General features: G+C 40.7%; 1 protein-coding gene across 5 annotated transcripts in view; it reads left to right on the top strand.

Moving 5' to 3' along the window:
* The window catches only part of DAAM1 (dishevelled associated activator of morphogenesis 1), a 164,812-nt gene that overhangs the window by 62,463 nt on the left and 78,146 nt on the right, over positions 1-24,203 (top strand). For all 5 annotated transcript variants that reach the window (XM_073895288.1, XM_025869940.2, XM_073895289.1 and 2 more), the window contains 2 exons: positions 2,027-2,246; positions 21,421-21,510. In XM_073895288.1, the coding sequence (XP_073751389.1) occupies positions 2,064-2,246; positions 21,421-21,510 (273 nt within the window). In that variant the 5' untranslated portion in view covers positions 2,027-2,063. The remainder of the gene's footprint in view (positions 1-2,026; positions 2,247-21,420; positions 21,511-24,203) is intronic.

The raw sequence follows: 24,203 nt of genomic DNA on the forward strand, positions 1-24,203 counted from the left end.
GATAAAGGCAGAAGGAATGAGCAGACGACTTGGGTGGATGTTTATGGGGCTTGGAAAATGGTCTGTTGGCTAAAGTGGAAGATACTTTTAAGGAAATAGAAAAGACAGAGAAGTTGAGCTGGATCTGATTTGGTGGAGCATGGAAGCCAATTAAATTGGTACTGGGGAGATTTGGTGGGTTTGGATCAGGAAGATGAGAGACCCAAGGCTTTGCAATGGAAGATGGGCTTCTACAGCACAATCTGTGCCACAGTACCACTCATTCCCTGTACATGCCGTGCCCCTTCCCACCTCGTGCCTTTGTTTGCACTGTTGCAAAATGCTCTGCTTTCCATAATCTATCAAAGCTCCACTCATCCATCAGGTACTATTCCCAGATTCTTCCCAGTGGACTTTATGCTTGGTATGATATGCCATATGACCTTTGTTTCAACTATTTGGTGCACTACTCTCTCACCAGATTATAAGCTCCTAGTGACCCATTTCATTTATGTATCTTTAGGTGCTTATAGTGCCTGGTATATAATAGGTATTAACACACATTTGCCAAAGGAATTCCAGGTACTGCATATTGCCTCCTATGGCCTTGCACAAGTACACTTTAGGCCAGGAGATGTATGCTTCAGCAGATTGGGATATTGGATGTCTCAGCTAAGTTTTTATTCCAGAGCCGGTTGGATCATCACATAGGGATACATGAGGGACACGCTGCTCTTAACATTTCCCTCCCCTTCCCATTCTAATTGCCAGCTTCCTGAGACCGCTATCCCTTAAGTGAGCAGGATCTTGACTCTAGAAGTGTTTGCAAATCCTAGTTATTTATGAGAAATTTTACCAGAGTTTGTATCATTGTATGAGATTGTTTTTAAAAAGCCATATGGCATCATGTTTTACACATCACTCATTCTTTGATTTGCTTTTTTCACTTGACCGTATAACGGGAATTTTCCCAAGGCAATACATATAATTGTAATCTTAAACTATATAATCATTAATGTAATTTTGTGGTATAAATTCAAATTCAAAAGTGTACAAAATGAAAAGGACTAGTTCTCCAGTCCCCTATTTTTATTTTACAGGCTACTGCTATTATTAGCCCTTTCTTATGTATATTCATAAGTACATATATACATTCTTTAAAAAGTAATCTTGTAGTATATATATCATACAGCATTTTGAACATGTTTCCATATCTACATATACAGATGCCTTGTTTTTAAATGAGTGCACAGTGTTCTATTATGTGAATATACTATAACCATGTCCTTATTGGTGAACTCATTTGATCTTTTCTGTTTGAAAATCTTTGATTCTTCTAGTTCATGTGAAGTCATTCTTCCTTTGTTATGAATTTAAATTATTCAACATGATAAACAGTAACTGAGTGCCTCCTTCCTTCCTGGCACTGTACAAGGCATGAGTGCCAACAATTTGCCTGATGTACAGTTCCTTCCCTTGACTTGGAGTTAATCATGGTCTAACAGGAATGTACTCTCTTGAGGAACTTAGAATGTGATATGAGCTGGAATGAATAGATATGCCTCAGCATAAGTATCATTAATTCTACTTTGGGAAGGTAGAAAAGAAGAAATTGATATCAAACTTTAAAGGGTAAGAGATCCTAGATTCCTAGGGGGTGAGGAAGAGAAGGTCCTTCTTGCAGGGGAGTTAAAGAACAAGACAGGTTGGCAAGAAAGAGCATGTGATAGGCAAAGAATGGCCAGTAGCCCAGTGCGATTGGGGGCATATGCTGTGTCATGCAGGGGTAGAGTTGTACTGTTTGCTCAGCAGTTGGTCACAGGAAACATTCAACAAGTGAATAGAAGGATGTGCTCTTTGCCCAGCTGGACTCCGAATCTGCTTGGGGTTGTCCTCTCTGTGCCCTACAGGGGCATATCAACTGTCTTCAGTGAAGAGGTCTCTGCTTGAATTAGTCTGACTTAAAAAACAAAACAAACAAAAACAATAAAAAAAAAACTTACCCATTTTTTTCTTCCTTAACCATGTCCTGTCTTCTTTTTTGCAGAGTTTAGTCACTTCAAGAAATAGAACAGAATTCAGCCATGGCCCCAAGGAAGAGAGGTGGACGGGGGATCTCGTTCATCTTCTGCTGTTTCCGAAATAATGATCACCCAGAAATCACCTATCGGCTGCGAAACGATAGCAGCTTTGCGCTTCAGACCATGGAGCCAGCATTACCCATGCCCCCTGTGGAGGAGCTGGATGTCATGTTCAGTGAACTTGTGGTGAGTCCCCAACTTCCTTCCTGGCGGTGGTTGAGAGCCAGAATGGGGGAGAGGATGTGCATGGTTTGATTTGGTTAGCCCTGGGCTTGGCCCTTTTTCAGTGAAATGACCCCTTTATATTGGCACCCCAACTGTGAACACTGAGCCTCCGGAGGAAGAGAAAGAGGAGGGTAGCATTACCACACTGAAGGGCTTTGCTTTAAGTGGAGGGATTTAGACCCTTAGGTCTTCAGATATGTGAGAGAACTGCATCCTACATTGCTCTTTCTATTCTTCCCCATTCCAGTCTGAGTCTATATTGTGTGCATAAATAATTCCCTCATCTGCTTCACACCTTCCACAGTTCCCTAATGCTTTCTCCACCCCTACTCTCAGTGTATAGTATTAATATCTTTTTAAAAATTAGTCATACTCCACCTCCTGTCCTGGATCCTTTGATGAAGGACATTATTACTTAAGTACAGTATAATTATTTATCCTAATGATAGGATTGCAGTAATAACTGTTGTGGGAAACTTTTTATAGATCCTATCATATTTTAGAATCCACTATACTGAAGTGAGAGATGTATCTGGTGTAGGACCCATTCATCAAAAGATGTTAAGTGCTTTCTTTAGCTTAGCTTTTCAGGCACTTCTGAAGTAATGTTTCTTTCCATTCTATGTTTTTGGGGATATTCTGGCATAGTTTAAAGGGTAGTGGCATGGGGATTAGGAAGACGTTGGTTCGAATTACTGTTCTGACTTTATTATCTGTGTAAGTATGGAAAAAGCCTATAAGCCTGTTTTCTGGAAAGTGAGAAAAAAATAATGCCTCCTCCTAGTTTGATGTAGTGTCTAAGAAGAATTTACATAGTGGGAATGGCCCCGTGCCTGACCCTCATTAGGTGCTCAATAAATGTTAAGTGAGTACTCTATCCTCCCTTTATCACCACTGGCATTTTGTAATGGAGTTAGTTCTAATCGGACCATTTATATTGTTCAACAGATATTAGAAAGTGCTATCATTTTGCATGATTCTTAAGTCAAGAAAGTAACATAGGTTTTGTTACTGCCCTCCAGGGGTAATATCTGAACTAATCAGATCAGTCCAGCTCTTCTAGACCAGAATTTACCTATAAGTTTATCATATGAGATAAGCCAGTATGAGAGGGTACTATGAAGCTGATGTTTGAGTTCTGGTCTCCTGAGTGGATTAACGGGCCTGTTACCAACCAGAATTGGTTGGGAAAAGGAAGAGATGGCTCTTGGCAGCATGTTTGTATTTTATGATGTTGATGAATATTTTCAGTGTTTAAGAAATCTCCTCAGGTGCCTGGGTGGCTCAGTCATTAAGTGTCTGCCTTTGGCTCAGGTCATGATCCCAGGGTTCTGGGATCGAGCCTTGCATCGGGCTCCCTGCTCAGTGGGAAGGCTGTTTCTCCCTTTCCCACCTGCCCCTGCTTGTGTTCCCTCTCTTGCTGTGTCTCTCCCTGTGAAATAAATAAATAAAATTAAAAAAAAAAATAAGAAAGAAATCTCTCTCCTCTCCCACCTCTGCATGCAGAGACCTGTTCTAGGTGTTAATCGGGAGGTTCAAAATGGAAAACTAGAACCTGCTCCTAAATAGCCGATAGTTTCAGGAGCAAAAGGGGACTGATACAGATATAACAGCACTAAAGGAAGAAGCACAACCCACCTCTGCATAGATTGTCTATAGGTGTGTTGTGAGGTGTAGGACATGGTGATGAGGAGGTTAGTCACAGAAGACTTTCTGGAGGAGGTGAGCTGTGAGGAGCGATTGAAGGTGAGAAGAGAAGTGGAGGGGGTCTGTGTTAATGGCTGTCTCAGTCATCTTAAGCTAGTTCATCCTGTGATAGCAAAACCTCAGTGGTTACAAATGGCAGTGGCTTAGCACTTGTTAATGCTACATGGCTAGCTGTGATTCTGTTCCTCACCATCTTCCATCTAAGACCCAAGCCTGGTGGAAGAGGAAGGAGAGACATGGTAAACTACTAGCAGGCTCTAAGCTCATGCTTGGAAATGATACATGTCACTTCTGCCCACATCTTTGGCCATTGAAAATCACATGGCCACTCCTGAGTTGACAGGGTAAGGATGGATCATTCTTCTGTAGAGGTTGGCACTGCAAATTGCATGGACAGTCCTGAGGTCACTGGGGGGTGGGGGGGTGGAGGACACATAACCCTCTTCCAGGGAGAGACAGTGAATCATCTACCATGATGGCTATCGAGAAGGGCAATAATGATGTATTCACGAGCTTGGTTTTATTTCCCACTTAAAAGTATTTTAAAACCAAAAGTCAACCTAAGGAGATAGATGTCGCTGATAGATGAAGGCTTTCGTGGTGGTAACGGAGCTGGTGGGCAGAGCTAGTACCCTCAAAGCACCCACATCCACTGTCTTTTCAATTGGATTCTATCAGACTCTCAAAATGAGACCTAAGCCAGAGCCCGTGTGGTGGCAGCTCCATGTACATCTTGAAGACAGCTCATTGTTCTGTATTCATAAGGGAGAAAATTCCACTCTCTGCCTTATTGATGTCTTTATTCTGTGTGAAAATTGCCTACAGCTGTTAGCTGTTAAAAAGCCAATGCCAAACCAGAACTTTAAGCTGAAACCATTGGAAAACAAATTATGTTGAGGTTTGTATCTGTCCTGGTGAGTGACGGATGGATTTCTGTCTACTCCTGACTTCAGGGACTTAGACCACAAATCCATCCAGTGGCCAGCAGTGTCCTGGGGCAAGAGAGGTGGGTTCAAAGCCACTGGAAACTTATGCCCTGGGTTCTCTTTTGTGTTCACAGAAGCACTTCTGCCTTTGCCTGTGCACAGGAAAGGGAGGCCACGTGGGGAAGGGGGGTACCGCGTGGCCTGTGGGGTCAGACCACTCTGCAACCTGTGCTGACTTCCTTTAAGATGGTTTCTGTTGGAATTTAAGTTTATTGCCTTGTCTATAAAATGAGGATAGTACCCTATCTCAGATAGGGTTGGTGTAAAGAAGATAATGTCTTTTAAAAGGCTGGCTCCTATTAGGTGCTTTACACCTCACATCCTAGTGCAGTGAGAGGGATGGAAAGTAATTCAGGTGTTTCCCGGGCACAACACCCTAAGCAGATATGCCGGGTTTTTCCTTTTCTTGAAAGCTAATCTGCCTGCTGTGAGTGAGCCAATGTGGGTCCTAACTTGCAGGGCATTTTACCTCTGTATCTGTTGGAAAGCATATCATCACAGCCGGTTGTTGTAAGCTGGTTTCCTTTGCCTCTTCTGATGACGCATTTAATGTTTTTAAAAGTGGTACTGAATAGGTTGCTTGCAGAATTGCTTACTGCAACCTTATCATCTCATAAATAAAGGAAAGCTGAATGGGAGGTCAGCCATGGGAATGTGTATAGAAGGTGGGCTGCGAGGATCACCTGCTACAGGCAGTGGAGGCAGACTCATTCCAATTTCAGGATGTGGTGGTTCCTGGAGGTCCCAGTCCAAAAGCCTGCTTATCTTTTTTTTTTTTTTTAAATAACAGCTTTATTGAGATCTAATTTACAGACTATGTAATCACCTATTTATAGCGTATAACTCAGTGGCTGTTAGTATATTCACAAAGTTGCACAACAATTACCGCAATAAATTTTAGAACATTTTCATGACATCCAAAAGCAGCTCCCTTATCTATTAACTGTCACTTCTCATTTCTCCCCAACTCAACCATCCCCTGGCTACCTCTAATCTACTTCCGTTTCTGTAAATTTGCCTATTCTGGGCATTTCATGAAATGGAATCATATGATATATGGTCCTTTGTGACTGGCCTCTTTCACTTAGCATAATCTTTTTAGTTTATCCATGTTGTAGTATATATCAGTACTTCATTTCCTTTTGTGGTTGGATAATACTCCACTGTATGGACATACCACATTTTGTTTATCCATTCATCATTGGTGGACATTTGGGTTGTTGCCAGTCTTTAGCTATTATGAATAATGCTACTGTAAACTTCATTCACATACAAGTTTTTGCATGGAAATGTATTTTCAGTTCTCATGGATATAGACCTAAGAGTGGAATTTCTGGGCCATATGGTAACATAATGCTTAACTTTTGAGGAACTGGCTACACCATTTTACATTCCCACCTGCAGTATGTGAGGGTTCCAGTTTGACCCCATCTTTGCCAACACTTGTTATTACTTCCTACAGATTGACCTGCTGTTTTTAAAGCTATTCTGTATCTCCTGGAGAACTGAGGACATGTAACTTGGAAATTTTTTAGCTAATTAATTAATTACTTTTTGTGAGTTGTCGAATAGAAATAGTCTCTACGCTAACAATTTTTAACTTATTTAAAAAATAACTGAGTTGAGAGCTTCTGCAATCTCTGCTCTGTATTTTATGCCTTTCAGGCATCGATCCTTTTTTTCCTGTAACCTCCCCCACATTCTCGCCCCACTTTTTCTGCTTTGTCCTTTGCTTCAGCCACAAATTGTGAGCATAACCGACCTAAGACTCAATACGGTTCCCATAAAATAAGATTATCTATGGTCTTTCTACAGGCTTTTAAAGGTCTTAGATTTTTTTTTTTTTTTTGCCAACCTATTTGAAGACTCCTAGGCATTATAACTCTATAAGTGGTCCTTATTCAGGTAGCTTGTTCATCTCAATGTTAGCAAATAGAAGATTTCCTTTGGGATGAACAGAAAAATGTGTCATTAATTGGTCAGTTCTTTTGGGGTGTATGCGTGTGATAAGTGCCCGGAGGTAACTAGTGAGCAAAGCAGCAATGATTCTTCATGAATTTGTGGGACTGAAGGTCTAGTGGGGGAAACAGGCAACTAAACACGTGATCTTATCCAGAGTGCCCAAGGATTATAAGGGGCTCTTCCCCAGTATATATTGTTGGGGAAGAATGTTCAGTTCCCTTTTTTCATGAGGAGGGAGTCCCACTCACAGTTTCCATGTGTATAACCCTAGCTCTCTTGTCCAGGAACTCCTAGCTTCTCTTCCAGCTCCTCTTGGGAATATGCATAGTTGAGTCCCTCTCACTTCCTCAATTTCTCTCCAAATCAACCTGCTTTTAGGAAAACACATTTTGTGGCCCTTGGTGCTATAAATTTCCTAGGAGTAAGCCCCCCTGGGGAGTTCTGCAGTTGTCCAGCTGGCAGTAAGTGTCTAATTCAGCATTGAAATCTCGGCAAGGCCACTTGTCCGCAGGTGCAAGTTGGGTTCTCCAACTCCACTTTCATGCGTAAAAAAGAAGGTATTTGATTTCCATTCTTGCTTGGCTCCTTAACTTAGCTGTTGGTTAATTCCAAACTTTCTATTTGCTGACACCTACTCCCAAACCCCACAGATTCCGAAACTAGTGTGGAAGGGTCTTGGAAGGCTTTGTGGAGGAAGTTTCATTTAATGTAAGACATGAAAATCAAGTAGGAATATCCAGGCAAGGGGAAGAGAGGAATGTTACAGACTGTGAGAACAACATGTGTAGGGGGCTGGGAGGTGAGAGAAAGCACGGAAGTCTCAAGGAACAGAAAGTTCAGTGTAGATGGAACATGAAATAGGAGGCTGGGAGGACTGAGGTTTCTGAGAAGAGGTTCTGGAGAAGGGGATGGGGATGATTGTATTGATTTAGTTATATATCTTAGATTCTTATTTGAATGAGAGGAAGGTATCTCTGCTTTCTTACAGTTTTCTCAGCGAACCAAATATATAAAAGTACAGCAAAATATTTTGCTGTCTGATTACATATACAAAAATAACCATTGCTCTTTGAAGTCTTTGTAAAGTGTTGATAAGTTTAGCAAAAGGTGTCCTGTCTTGTTGAATAGATTCTGTTTTCATTTGAGTCCAGTTGTTGAGGTGAGATGCTTTCTTGCTGTAGTGTATACCTCCTCAGGGTACTTTAATTTTGAAATGAAAAGGAAAGAGAGAATTACAAGGAGCCCCCTTTTGCTCTTCCACCCAATGCATAGACTCCTGCATATACCAGAAATTGGTGGGCTAAGGGTTACCTACAGAATATTCCATAGTCACAGTGATACTGGAATTGGTGTCTCCTAACAGGTTCCCTCAGCTCTCTTGCCTTGTGAAACATGCAGATGTTCAACTGCTTTACCTGGCTGAGATTTTAGGTGAGAAACCAGGTTTAAGATAAACCTGGTTATGGTTTTGAAGTGTTTTGCACCAAATCTCCATTCTTCTAGTACACTCACTGTTTTAATGTATTTGGAATCGGTTTCATAGATTTATTAGAGGAAAGCTTTCATTTCTAATACAGTACATCACTATGAATTTATGACTAGTTGGAAATATGCATCATGGACCCGACCTTTCCTAAATCTGAAAATGTGACCAATTACATTTTACACTTTTCTGGTTAATCTGTCTTCTTTTGAATTCACTGCTTAGTCTTCATTTATTTGGCCAATGGGTCTAATGTTTTAAGATAATAAACTAGAGTACTGTGCCTTCCAAGAAATGTAAACTATTTTAAACTTACTAAAAAATTCATTATTGATCACAAAACTCCATTTATACTATTGAGGATTGTCAGTGAAAATTAAATCTCAATGGGGAATGTGGCGATGATGGATACCATAGGTTGATGGGAAGATTTGTATCCTCATAAATATAATTAATCACTAGAGGTCAGCTTTATTATTATTAATTACTGGGGACATTAGTAGCCAGCATAGAATTTGAGAAATGAAGATAGCAGGAATGAGAGAATTTTAGTTGACCTATCAGAGTCAGATGAATTCACAGTCAAGGTGTAAACTGTGCCAAGTGAATTCACTTGGGAATCTACATCAGTAAACTTTTCATTTTTCAATATATTCTGAAGTCACTTTGGTATGAAAGCTACAGGAATCCAAATTTGTCTCACAGATTTACCGGTGTACAAATTTTGTTCTTTTCCTAGCTATGTGAATTTTTACCCATCTTTCTCAGGCTGCCAACATAATTTCATTTATTACTAGGGCTATCTTAAGCTCTTTTTAATAAAAATTCTTCCATTATCACTAGAATTGATGACAAGTTTCAACACTTTTTATCTCTTTGTTTTCAAACTCGCCTTTCACACTAAGGCCATGACTAAGAATAGAAAGTTTCTCATAGGAGCTATTTAGTTCTCTCTCTCCAAGAAAAAATGCAAAAATTGGGTATCGAAAAAGTTTAATTTTAACCTGATTGAAGGAGAAAAAAACTGGTTGTAAGGAATCTAGTTTTAATCTATTGTTTCTTAGAGTGTAAAGGATTGCTCTCAGTATTTAAGCAGAGAAAATCAGACTATATAAAGACTTCAAAGAAATGTCTAGAATACTCTCAAAGTGTTCAGTTGTCTAGAAGCCAAAAATCAGAATCCAGTGAAAAGATTGATATTAAAATTGTTCTATTTCCATGAGGTTAAAATTCTTTTCATTTGATAAACCTATAAGGGTCAAAGAGAAAATTCTGTTTAGCTAAAGGACATGATTAGTTGACAATGAAGAAAAAAATATATATATTGAATAGGTCTTCCCCTGACTCTGTGGCATTTTTGGATACATCAACTTGATGAGTTTATAGAAAAATGTTTAGAACAGTATGAAAATATGCAATACATCACAGAGGGAAGTGGGAAAGTAGATATGGGCTTAAATGTATTCAGTGCTAAAATTCCTATGTAGCAGATGTGAACTGCTGCCAATACACGGTCAATTTACAGATCACAAAAAAGTGATCCTAAACCCAGAACTTTATAAACAAATTATTTTGGCCCCGAGAACAACTGATGATTTGTGGTACAGGCTGATGTTAGTATAGGTGGTTTTGCTTGCTTATATCTGTTGTACTTCTGAATAGAACATTACATTACTTCTAAGAGTCAAAGTAGGGTTGGCAGTAGATCTTCATCCCAAAGGACAGTCTGTGTTTCTTTGTACTGGTTGGAGGCCCTGTCTGCTTAAAGACAGTAAGATGGTCAGCATGGCTTAAGTTCCCTCTTGTCTTCTGATTTACTAAACAAATCCAGTAAAGCTTAAGGTAAAAACACAAAACCATTTTATTCCTTCTAGTACCAAATTTATATTTTATCTCGCCAAGATCATTCCAAATGTCCTTTCCTATAGGCTATTAAGTATAGATTTTTTTTACTGCATGTTAGATACTTAAATCAATACACTTATTTCTGGGTGCTTCTTAATTTAGATTTACAGGGACTGAAATGGGAGGGGGAGTGTGGAAAGATGGAGGAAAGAAACATGAAAACTTTTTTTCTTTTAATACAAATAGCTGCAAAACCATCTCTGAACTAATGATGTTAGAAAATGGTTATGAGTCCCCTTGGCCTTGATGAATTTCATTACTATGAATTCTAAAGAGACTGAGCAGTATATACCTACTTACCTGATTATTTAACTTAATCCTCAGGCTACCATGTGCAGATTACGCAAAGTCAACATACTGTATTGACTTGCCAACTCTCTACATGTTCCCATATAAATCAATACAGGTTTTAAAAGACTGGGAAAATAATTGCATCTCCATAAGTGATGTGGTTTAGTAAGCTTTCCAGTATAATTTTGAAAATGTATTTCAGTAATGGCTAGAACAATCTGGTAGTTTGTATAAATAACTGCAGATGAGAATATATATCGATGCATTGGAATTCATCTAAGTATCATTTGCTCACATAAAACATATGTCACATGGCCTGTGGGAGGTAAATGTCCAATATGTGGATAGTGTATTTCAGTTTTAACTGTCCTCATTTTTATCCACTGTACTTGGAATCCTCCCCTCCCCCACCTTCAATTCCCAGAATTACTCAGGAATTTCAGACTGTTTCTTGCTGTGTATTACAGGAGCTCAGTACCAGTTACATCTTTTAGTTATGATTTTTTGGCTTATGGATAAAGAAACATATCTCTGTATATTTTTTGGAAAATAAGATCCTTAAAAATGTAGCAATTTTTTCCCTCTTGTCCAATTTTAAATGAATCCACTGGAAACATTCTACAGCTGCTGTTTATTTCATTACACAATGGAATATTTAAGAACTAAATTAAACCAAATGACTGAAAGCTTACTTAGAATGTATATACAGGTTGTTTTCAGGAAAGTTGGGCATTTCTTGGATGTAGAAGAAAAAGTCAAGTCCTTTGCCATCTTTTAAACAATCAGATGGTTTGAGTTCATTCCCATATGGACACACATTATGTTAAATCCATCTATGGATAGACACCTTTGCATTTTCAGAGAGCAGAATGACACACAGGCATTGTAATCTGAGTTTTCATCCTGAGGAACCCCAGGGTCCAGAGTAGGGTGTGGCCCAGAGTGGGTGCTCAGTAAATGCTTGTGGCCTGGATGAGTAACTAATTACTAAAGGTTAATACTTGAGATGCTCAGTAACTATTTGAATGCATGCATGCGTGCATCTGTGCATGAATTCATGACTGCTGAATCTTCCAGTGGTTGGGTATATATATTCTGAATTATTCTCAAAGTAGAAGTGATGGATTTGGGCTGGTCCTTGCACCCTTCCTGTCCCCCATCCACTGTTATCATTCTCTTTAGTCCTACTCTTCATAGGGGAACACCAAAGTATCTAGCATCAAGGGTAGCAGCTTGAGAGGGTAAGGTTGATAAGGTTTAAGAATTATTTTCTGTCCAGTCTCTCTACCATGACATGATAAATAGCTGCAGTGTGGGAAGAGACCTATTGTGCTAAATATCTTTTGACCCAGATAAAACTTAAGTGTCTGCTGAGCTGCCAAAAAGTCTCTGAAGAGCTTGCTGAGCAGGTGTGGGAAGGGCCTGGGCTAGGGAGAGCACCACAGGTGTCATTCAGGGAAGGGGAACTCGGTTTCACAGTTGCCCCCAGGGCCTTTGGGTGCCTTTCTGTGTCTGTCACTCTACCCTGGTTCTTTGTCCCAGGAGACAAAGTCCTTTCATTCATTCAGTTAGGGAAACACTGCTTAGAAATTCTCAGTTAAGCCTTGTCACCACCAGAAGTTGTACCAGATTATAGATGTAAAAACTGGATATTTAGGTGGCTGGATGGATATTGGGAGATAATTTTAACATATACTTAGAACAGAGTTATTTATTTTAGATTCCTGGAACACTGCTGGTAATGTGTACTAATTAAAAGTTAAAGTTGCTCTAATGAGTTCTGGTTGAAATAACACAAGCTAAATAAGAAGCCTACAGGTTTAGCAGCAGATTTTTGTCTAGCAACCTGGTTATAGTTTGCATTGCCTACTATTAAAAGAGGGGAAATAGTACAAAACACTTAACCATTGGTAATAAGAAACTAAAAATTATTTCTATTAGTCAGCCTTTGCTTGTGGGATCTCACTTCATATTTTTATATATCGAATGGAAAACATGTCTGTCAGACACAGAGAACATGACTGTAGGTGGTGGTGAGTCATACTGTGGTATTTCGTGTAATGACTAAGAATGTTGGCAGAAATCTTACCGGCTGAAAACCTTCAAGGTTTGTTCTCTTGTGTGTACACATCCATTTTGGGATTTAAAGTACTCTGTTGTTTTCCATTTATGTTTTTCCTGACTGGTTAGGAGCAGGTAATAAGTCACTGAATGTACTTCTATTTAAACTGACAAGTATGGAATCTCACTTTCAGATTTCAAACCACTGCTACGAAAGTAAAGGACTGTTTCTCAAGGTCACTGTGGTTAAGTTTTAAGAGCTGAATTGGCAATCCGTGACTTATGGATGTGATGGTCACTTGCTCTTATAGGGATGGATGTTCATAAATTTGATGAAATGTCTCAGCCTAATAGTACATTTTCTCTCTACGTTTGTAAAACTGTAATTTGGCCTTTTCTCCCACGACATTGTACTTATCACTATGTTATATGACCTAAGGCCTAGTCACTTGTGCCCCTGAGCGTCTGACTTGTTTCTGGTAGTGTTGAGTTATGGGATGAAAGGAGAGGGTTAATGACAGAGAGGGTTAAATCCAGAAACGGCTGATGTAGGGTGTATGTTAAGTGAACCTGAGGATTGCCGCCTATGGTCCTATGGGGAAATCTTCGGTGGGTGGGGCTAGGGTGGGTGGATTGGGTCTCCATGCTGTGGGCAAATACCTGAAGTATGTAATTTGAAGGAGAAAAGTTAGCTTTGTCTGAGCAATAATAATGGTTAGAAATTCCGTGAGGTCTGTACATTGAGTCAGATAGCTCGTTACCTGGTCAAGACCACTAAAAAGCAAAAACAAAAACACACAAAACAGTAAGTTGATTGACAAGGTGACCCCTGGGACCTATTTTAGCTTCTTGTCTCCTCATTTTTTTTTAAATCTCCCCCCAACCCCCACCAGCATTAATTGCATGTCCTTCTACCTCTGCGTGAATCTGTATTAGTATGTATGTAAAGAGTTCGCTTAACTCATTAGAAATAGAAATCCAGAATTCCTTTGTTAAAGATTTCTCTTGTTAATCTGGAAACTTACTTGTTGGCTCACTGAAATGTATTGATTTGGTAGATTTTCAAAGAATAAATGCTTTCAATACTGTGTTGGAAGTTTTATAAATAACTCCCTATCTCAGTTTAGCTAAATCTCTAAAAAGAGCTCTTTCAACTCATTTAAGACCCTTATTGTATATTTTTTCAAAATTCCTTCCCTTGCTTTATCTAGCAAATCAATCCATTTCCTTAGATTTATTTGTACTGTGCCAATTGTTTTATGATTTATATAGATTTCTTTATAGCACTGCCTGCTTACTGTGCAGTGTAGGACCAGTGAGATTTCTTTGTACAGAACCTTTCAGAAGTGGGTCTTAATAATATGCTTTGTTTGTGATGAAGCCTAGAAGTTTAGTTCCCACAGCTGGGCTTCGCTCAGAGGTCCTTTTTTCTTAATAGAAAAGATATAATTTATACCATTTTTCCAAGATACTATATCTCATATAGGTTTTATGAAGATATTAAAAGCAATTAATATTTTCTCTAAGGAAAGCCTATATAGGCTTTTGTTTGCTGGTTTTAGTTTTTAAGAAGCTTGAGCTCTGAGGGGAAGAGGAATGATGCTTGGTGCGATTGTTTCTCCTTTTTATCACTGGCTAAATTATTTTCCTTCAATTAACTTAAAACTCTGTCCAACGAAAAATAGTATGAAAGAAAATTCTGTGGCCAGTGAAAGGAGCTGGGCCATCCGAGTCTAGGGCGTAGGCGTAGGAACTAAATTTGTTCTGCTTGTCTTGGCATTAATTGACAATCCCCAAAATAATATCTGACTTAGCGTGACTGTAAAAAAACAAAACAAAACAAAAAGTAAGGTGATCTAGAAACCTCCAGGATGCCTTCTGGGATTGGGCTAATTACATTTGTTAATCTTCACGGAAAACTTGCTTATTAATTCACAAAGGCACAGAGGAGCCAACACTTTTATATAGCGCCATCAGTAGGGAAAAATGAGAACGAAAACACTGAAAAGGTATTAATGTATCATTAAATTTAACATCACTTTAATTTAATATTAAGGGACCTTAGGGGAAATACTATCTCTTGGTCTAAATGGAATGCATATTAATAGAGTCTATATAATTTTCAAGGAAAGGATATTTCATATAAGTGATCTTTGGTTGGTTTCAAACAAAAGTTGTGTCTGAAATTTTAACAGTTCCCAGAGCAAACTACTTATCCTAAAGGGGACCACATTTTTCCTTTTCTTTACATTTTTCCTCCCGCCCCGGTCAGGTTCTCTTCTAAGCCAACTCCTGGGTTTATCTAATGTTCAATCAGAAATTTCTTTCCTTATGGTTTACTCAAGGTTATGTTTACTCTACTCTGAATTTTTTCTTTTCCTTGGGGCTCCAACAACCAAGCTTGATTCTTTTTCTTTAGCAGCCTATTGAGATGTAATTTACGTGCTATAGAATTCACCTATGGTAAGTGTACAGTTCAGTGAATTTTAGTAAATGTATGCAGCTGTGCAGGGATTGCCACAGTCCTGCTCCAGAACATCGCCATCACCCTGCCCATTTGCAGTCAGCCCTGCCTGCCTCTAGCCCCAGACAACCACCAATCTGCTTTCTGCCCCACAGATGCACTTTTTCTAAAAAAACCTCATGTAAAGAGATACTGAGATCTAGTGACCCTGCCTTGTTTTCCATGATTGCCTTTTTCAACATTTGAATTAAGTATCAAAATGAAAAATCACTGTAATCTCTAATATTACTTTGAAGTGATGTCAGAGCTTGAAGGATCTAATATGTCAAGGTGATTTTCAAATTAGTTTGTATGACATTCTTTTTCCTCCTCCGTCAACTGTGATTTTATTCCCCTCCTTGTCCAGCAGTATATCAAAATGAGTGCAAGTAGCTGGAGAAGAGAGAAGGCAAAAGACATCCAGCCATTTTGTATTTAAAGAAGGACCCCAGGGGGCACCTGTGTGGCTCACTTGTTGGGCATCTGCCTTCGGCTCAGGTCATGATCCCAGGGTCCTGGGATCGAGCCCGCATCAGGCTCTCCGCTCAGTGGGAAGCCTGCTTCTCCTTCTCCCAGACCCCCTGCTTGTGTTCCCTCTCCTGCTGTGTCTCTGTCAAAATAAATAAATAAAATCTTAAAAAAAATAAAGAAAGAAAGAAGGAACCCAAGAGTCAGGTCTAGGAGTTATAGAGTAAGATTCAAACGTAGAAGCTAAAACTAAGACTAGACAGCTTCTGTAAGAAACCGTAGAATACTTCTTGACCTGCAAGTTGCAAAGACCCCTCAGAGAAGACAAAAAGCACTAACTCTAGAAGAAAAGATAATAAAATTAGACATCATTAAAATTAAAACACCTAGTGATCAAAATAGATTGTTAACAAAATAAGAAAGCGAGCTATTGGCTAGGAGAAATAGTCTCTATATACCCAGGACAAAGGAGCTGTTTCCAAAATATGTAAAGAATGTGTTTAACTCAATAAAGACAGGCAACTCAATAAAATTGGTCTAAAGACTTGGATAGTTCACAAAAGAACACATGGGAGTGGCCACGTGAAAAGGTATATTCACCCGTCAGTTATCAGGGAAATGCAAATTAAAACTACATTGAGATAACTCTTCACATAAACTAGATGGTTAAAATTAAAAAGACATAGCACCAAATTTTGGTGAAAATGTGGAGTAACTAGAGCTGCCACATATTGCTAACAGAGAGTAAGACGATATACAGTCAGTTTCTCGAGTGTGGAGTGCTGCGACCACTCCAGTGCATACCCTTGCCGAACTGAAAATTGTATTCTTCAGATCTGTACGTTTCACTGTATGTGCATTTTACTGACCAGAAAAGGGGGGGAGTTAATTTTTGAAATACACTGATGATTACTATATCCTACAATAATCCCCTCCCTTCCTCCCTCCTCTTCTTCCTCCCAGCTTTCCCACCTGCCCTCTCCTTACTTTTTGGGGGGGAGGGGCAATCCAGCTATGTCAGGTATTATTTCAGAACAATAATTAGTCAATTAATGGCAAAGATGAATAGAACAAATTTAGTTCCTGCCCTCTGGGAACGAGTCCAGGATGGGAGTCAGACATGCCAATAACATGACAGTAGCAATGTGATAAATGCTGTGAGGAGAGGTGAGAATAGGGGAGCGGCCCGCTCCAGGAAAGTGAGAGTGGGCTATCTGGAGGAGAATAGGTGCCTCCTTGTAAAAGCTTCGATGAATAGGACTGATCCTTAGATATGCTGGGAAGGGCATTCTGGGGGGAAAAAGGGGGGGGGACAGCATATGCAAAAGTTTCAGAAGTGGGCAACTTGTGACCAGAAGTGCTAAAAGGTGGTTGGTGGCTAAGCGGTGGTGGCCATGGCCATGGCGGTGGTGGTGGTGGCGGCAGAAGAGGAGAAGGGACAAGTCAGCATATCGAAAAGGGCCTCCACCTACCTGCTGAGGAATTTTGGACTTTATCCTGAAAAGAAGGGGAACCACTGAAGCTTTCTATCATCTTGTCTTCCTAACTAGATTCTTAAATTCCATGAAATCAAGGTCTGTTATTCATCTTTGTGTTCCGTTGTCTGGCCAGGGTCCTGGAATGGGTAGGACAGCAAGTAAGTGTTGATTGATCTCTAAGGCTGTGATAGTCTCTTAAGAGTCTTGCATGCTTGATTCAGCCATATTATTAAAATGGAATGAGTCAGAGCAGAGATACTTTTGGAATGGAGGCGTGGGGGTCTTATTACACTCTGGGCCTTGTGCCGAGGCACTCCCAGCCATTATCTAATTCAATCTATGTCATTCTTACTCAGAATCTGCCAGTGACCTCTGGTTGCTCTTAAGAGAAAGACCAAAGTTCATAGTATCCTTCAAAGCTACTGTTCACTCACTGCCTGTCGTGCTTTTTACCTATTTAGTTCCTATTCATCTCTCAGCTTTCGCTTTGCTTCCTTGGGGCAGCCTTCATTGCCCTGCCTTTCCCCACAACAGGTGGACTGTCAGAGCTCAGCTTCCTGTGTGATCATATCTTGGTTCATGTGATTACTTGATTTCCGTTCTTCTCACTCAAGAATATGAGTTCTGTGGTACTTTTTTGTCCCTTGCACCTAGCACAATGCCTGGCATTTAATAAATACTAAAAAAAAAAAAAAAAATTGGTTGCATGAGTGAATCCTCACGGGAACTCTGTCAGATATATATTATCATTCTCATTTTTCAGGTGAAGAAATTGAATTCCAGAGGTTAAGTCACTTGCGCAAGATTGCATAACCCACGAGAGCCAGACCTGGAACTCAGGACTGGCTGACAACAGCATCCTCCTCTTTCTGCTAATGGACACTCAGTAGGCTGTCAGTGCAGCAGATGGATACATTTTCATACTTGCATCAGTGCCGTGATTTTACCTACCTGCTGAATGACCAACAGAATGGACAGCCTGGTGGTTGAGAATGTGGGCTGTGTAAACAGTCTAGACTCCAGGACCACCTCCACCATTTACCAGCTTTGTTATCTTGAGCAAGCTACTTAATCTTTCTATGATTCGGTTTCCCGGAGGATGGGGTAGCAGTACCCATTTTATAGGATTGTTGTGAAAATAAGTTAATTCATACAAAACAGTACTACTGAGCACACAGAAAGTACTCAATAGTTGTTAGCTGTTACCGTTACCAGTATCCATTATTTCTTCCCCATTTTCTTTTTCTGTAAGTTTCTTAAATTTTATTATTTTTAAAAGATTCGTTTATTTGAGGTGGGGGAGAGAGAGAAAGAGAGAGAAAGCATGCGGGGGTGGGAGGGTTGGAAGGGCAGAGGGAAAGAATCTTAAGCAGGCTCCATCCTCAGTGTGGAGGCCATCGTGGGGCTCGATTTCACGGCCCTGAGATTATGACCGGAGTCAAAATCAAAAGTCCGATGTTTAAGAGACTGAGCCACCCAGGTACTCCCCCCTCCATTTTCTTAGTGTAATTCAAAATTATATCCAAAGACCCTATAGCAATTTTTAATTATTTTATGGAAATTGTCTTCTTGCGTAAAACTATCTGCTTCTAAGTCCTAGTTCAACTGTGGAAGCATTATTCTACTTTTAACAGCAAAATATTATAATATTAATACTTACTAATCCTCTTTGCTGTGAATTTCTAGGTTTTAGGATTCACCTGTTTCTTTATACCTCTGCTCAGATAGCACAAACACAGTGCTGTAGTGTAGTAGAAGATGCAACATGAATCGTGCTGTTTTCCCCAAACTAAGCACCATATTATCGAGCTGTTTGAATAACTGACCTGACCACCCCCCCACCACCACCAAAAAAAACTGCCATAATTGTTGGGAAGTGATTTATGTCACATTACTTTCCTCATTCATCAACAGGTGAGAGCAAGTATGACTTATAGGGAATTAAAAAAGGAAGAAAGTAAGAAAAATAATCACTTCACATATTTAATAGTTGCATGCCAAAATCTTAACATTTTTAGCATGTTCCCTCATAATGGGATTTTCTGTAAATATCTTTAATTCCTTCCCTGATTGTTCATTGTCAAAATTCTTAACTAGTTTCTCGTGGTTAGGGTGTCATAGTGTGTGGGTGTGTGTTTTAGTGACTTAACTGTTTACCTTGCTCTTAAAAGAAAATAGCACCTGATTTATGTCTAAATGACAAGAGAAATAACAATACTGCAGCCACCCAGCTACCTGCCCTCTGCCAAGCATTACCCCATATTTAGTCCATGTTGCTAATCTTCACAATAGCCCTGCAAGCAGAATGATATGCCCATCCTGGAGATGAGGAAGTTGAGGCTTAGGAGATGAAGAACTTCCCCAGGAAGCTCACACCATATCAGGCCCTGAGTGGCTGGGCCCTGGAGCTGTAGGTAGTAACAGAATAAGGCAGAAGGGATAACTGGAAGCAAGCCTGGCAAAGTCAGTTGGGGTTTTAAATGGAAGCCCTCAAAGGCAAGCTGAGGAATATGTAATTAATTTTGTCGGGGTATGGAGCTAATGAAGTCTTTTGAACTGGGAGCTCAAAACAAGCTTCAATAAAGGAGCTTGATTTTTAAGGCGCTGGTCTTAAAGTGTCCCCGGACCAGCAGCATCAGTAACACTTGGAAACTTCTTAGATACTCAGATTTTCACACTCGCTCCCACGGGCTCAGTCCTTAAACACTGGGCGATCAATGACTTAAGGAGTCCTCCAGATGATTCCGAGGTTCTCTGAGGTTTAAGTACCGCTGCTTTAATGAATTCTGGGTGTGCCGTAGGGAGGGTTGGAAAGGCAAGGAGGAGCAGTGGGGAGGCTATTGCCCGGAGCCAACGGTGCGGTTATTAGAGCATAAGTTTGGGTGGTTTCATTGGGAATCAAAAAAAGGAAAAATCGTGACACCTTTCACAAAAGAAATGACAGGACTTGATGATAAATGGAGGTAGGACTATGAGGTGTGAAGCCTATGTCTACAAGTGGCAGAATTACAGGTATATACCAAGGGCATTCAGAGGGGGAACGTGTTTATGCTCCTCAGGGATCAAAACCTCATTGTGCCTTAATTTACAGCATCTTTTTATGTGCCTCACACCCACCAGTCTGCACCCTCAACTAGGTAACTTTCCCTCTAGTAATAAAAATGTACCAGATGCTCAATGCCAGTAACACACACCAGGGATGATTGAGTTATTAAATGCCAAGAGCTTTTCTCCAAACACTTTATATTCATCATCCTATTGTTGTTATTCATTAGTTATGGATGTTTGTAAATTGCCTTCCCTTAGTGTCCAATCTAAGCTGCACTCCACTGTAAAATTAATGTTTCCAGACACTGATCTGAGAGGCTAAGTCTCGGTTCTGGAGTTTGACAGCTGCGGGCCGAAAACCAGCCCCGTCATTACCAGGTGTGTGGTCTGGAGCAAGTTACTTACCCAATCTTCTACCTAAATTTCCCCTAGCTGTATTACAGCAGGCATTGTTACTACAACGAGGACAAAATAATGAGTGGACTCAGGGTTGTTGTGGGAACCGAGACCATGCCTGCACAACGCTTGGTGCATAAAGCTCTGAATAAATATTAGTGGGATTTATGGCAATGAAGATGCCATGTGCTTGCTCACAACCTTCGTTGGTTCTCCTTGATCAAGAGAAGAAACTCCTTATTCTGACATTTATGACGTTTCACAACTGGTCACTCCCTACCTCCCAAACCTTTCATGTGACAATTCTTTGCATCATTCCAGTGCTTCTGCTAAGCTGGTCGCTGTCCCCCAAACACACCTCATCTGTTCTCACACCCCCCCTTTGGTTCCGTTGCTCTCCTCCTCTCATCATGTCCAAGTTCTTCAGGTCCAGCCTGATACCGAGTGTTTGTGGAGCCACCCCCAGTGAACTGCCATCTGTAATATGAGTAATCCTTCCAAACTCCCGGAGCTTTGATGGCCCTTAATGCTCACCGGGCCCTCTACAGCAGAGCACACTGGCTCGGGGGTTCTGTCTGTGCCCAGCCCGCTTTCCCACACCCTTCGGTAGGTGTAGGGCAAGTCTTGTCCTCCTTGCTGTGCTCGGTACTCAGCCCCATGCCAGAGACATGCTTTCTTAAGAGTGGCAACACATACCTTGCCTTCTTGGTCTTTTCCAAGTTCATTGAAATATATGTTGGTGGGTTGTTTTTTTTTTTTTTTCCTTTTCCCTAATGATACTGATAACCTCTCCTATAGGAATAATGTTTAATCTATGAAATACTAACTATTATTTTTTCCCCCTCAGGATGAACTTGACCTGACAGACAAACACAGGGAAGCCATGTTTGCACTTCCAGCTGAGAAAAAATGGCAAATATACTGTAGCAAGAAAAAGGTAAGAGATTCATTGTGCCTATGGTTAACTGCAAAATGATCATTTTTTCATGCCCTTTGCTCTCCCTTTTCACCACTGAAATTCAGACAGCTCTTTGTAATGTACAAACCAGATCATGGCCTTGTCGCTACATGCGGCACAGTGCTAACACTTTGGATATTGTTTTTATGAACGCTTCGTTGGACACCTCCCCATATCCCCCACACCTGTAACCATTATTTATAATCCTGTGCAGCTGAGACCCAAAATGATAGTGGTGTACCCAGAAATCAAAGTTCCCCCCTGTCCTTTCCATAAAAGTTGGTATCTCCGTAGGTTAGGAGCAGTATTCTGGGATCTCGGTCTTGCTCTCCCATCTCCTAGCAACTTTCCATTTCATCGACTCGGGGGTGGCCTTGTCCTCACGGTCCAAGGTACCTCGGCCATTTCATGTTCTAAACTAAGGGTGGAGGAAGGGGGAAGAAGACAACACACTTCCCCACCTCCCCTCTTAGGGGCATGTCTCAGGGATCATCCACCTGAATTCCCCTCACCCTCCGCTGTTAGCTACATGGCCCCACCTGCAAGGAAAGCAGTCTTTGTTCTTGGTCCTGTTACCTTTGGAGAAGGGCAGAGTGGATACCAGCACTTATGGTGTAGGCATCACCCCATGGACTGTATCTCCTGCAATAAAGGTCACTCTGCCATCTTTTAAACCCTGTGGCAAATTCGCAGACTGTGCCCACCCCATTTTTGGAACCAATCAAGTTCATGGCCATCTTTTTCCACTTTTTCTTCTGTTCCAGTAGGAACTTGAATCAAGATGGGGTAAACAGGAAGGGCAGTTTAGCACCGAAGGGAAATGTTACCTGTCCCCAAGGCAGTGGACACTCTAGTTACTCACTCTTGCCCCAGGGAAATAGGAACAAACTGTAGCAATCCAATTTCCTTTTAAGACACAGTATCAGTCAGAAAACCCTCTTTTTATGCGACTAGTGCATTTGCCCATGTGACTGTCTCTCAGCACCACTGCCTCTTTGCTGCCTTGTTTGGTTGCCGTGCCAGCCTTCCAGGAACATCTCTGCCGTATTGAGCCTGCATGTACCCCTCTGCAGCCAGACTCATGCCTCTGTGGGCGAGCCACTGTGGCTTAACTCCTCTTTGTAACTCCAGCATCAGACACATTGAAATAAGTGTATGATGAGTGAACCACTAAGTTGTCACTAGTGTTATACTGAACTGTCAAAAAAAAAAAAAAAAAAAAAAACATGAAAGCACAATTAGTTTTCCACCTGAGCAGTTACAGTTGATAAAACTACATGTGGGGTTTGGTTCCGGGGGCCTTTGCTGAGAGACATGTTCAGCTGTGACCTCTCTGTATGGTTTCCGAGCTGCTACCAGATCAGACCAAGTTGTGGTCTTAAGGGTTCCTAATCTAGTAGTAACCAGGAAAATGTGTTTGTGAATGACTTTGTCCTCTTTTCTCTTTGTACATGGCTCTCTCTTGTTGAGCTCATTGTCATGGCTCAGGAAACAGATGTAATACACTGGAAAAGAATTTTAAAAATAAAAAGGGTTCAGTTCTGAAAGTGATGGAATTGTATGGTCTTGGAAAACAAGGGACCATCTTAAAGACCTAGCCCCTGGTAGTGAGAAGGAAAAATCTTCAAGTTCCTGTATGCACATAGGACATTGTCTGTTTTGGCTCATCCAAGTACAGAGTTTTTTCTCAAAATTAGAAAACAATATGAAGTGAGGATTGAGAATATACACTGGAGGAAAGGAACAGGCAGGGAAATGGGAGCAGCTTACTGAGGGGAAAGTTTTCTTCTTTCCCAGATTTTATTACACCCTTGACAGCAATTGAAAGTTAATCATGGAAACTACTGCCCCTTAGATTAGAAAAGGCAAACCCTGGAGGATAGTAATGACCTTGGACATGCAGCTGCTGCTCGTTTTTCAATTTCCAGGCCTATCAAATCCCCTTGCAAACCCTGTCTCATGTGCACATGGTGAGGTTGCCTTTTTGTCGGAGGATAGATATGGATATGGCCACTGGCCTCAGAATCCCGTTCCTTGATGGATGGGCCCTTCCTCCTACTACCTGGCCAGACTGCACAGATCCTTGGAAGTGCAGTTCTCCTGCTCACTTCATTCCTGCAGCCTGGATTCCTTACGTGACCGCCGAGGCGTGGCTGAGTGGGAAAGCCATTTTAACTCTTTAGGGATTCCCATGGGGTTATAGATCCGCCTCACTTTAAAATGGATGCTAGTTGTTGCTAAATTAAGGATTTTCTTGATTAGAGCTTCTCAAAATGTTAAAACTCTGCTGTGTTTGGTCTGAAACTGACCTTTTGGGGCACTGTAATAAATAGGGAAATAATACAGTGAATACGAGAACAAAAACCTAAGTGTGAAGAGGGCATGATGTTTACTTGTCTTCATATAATGTGATCTCCTAAGGCACAGGTTGCCCATTCTCAAAATGGAGCCCATGGTGGCCATCTTTATTACTAAGAACAGACTGTTTTCCTTGGATCATATCTTAGGTCGCCTTTTCAAATCAGGCTTGTCACCAGCAAGCCAAACCACATCCATTTCTCAGGCCAAGGGAAAGCTACAGACTCATGGCTTCTTAGATTTTTCCATCTTTCAAGATTAGAACCCAGGGCATTACAGACATTCTCACACATAGTGAAGCCATAGAGTAAGGG

The sequence above is a fragment of the Callorhinus ursinus genome, unplaced genomic scaffold (genome assembly GCF_003265705.2).
Source record: "Callorhinus ursinus isolate GAN/ISIS: 27379988/994484 unplaced genomic scaffold, GSC_fseal_2.0 scaffold8, whole genome shotgun sequence".
Classification (NCBI taxonomy): domain Eukaryota; kingdom Metazoa; phylum Chordata; class Mammalia; order Carnivora; family Otariidae; genus Callorhinus; species Callorhinus ursinus.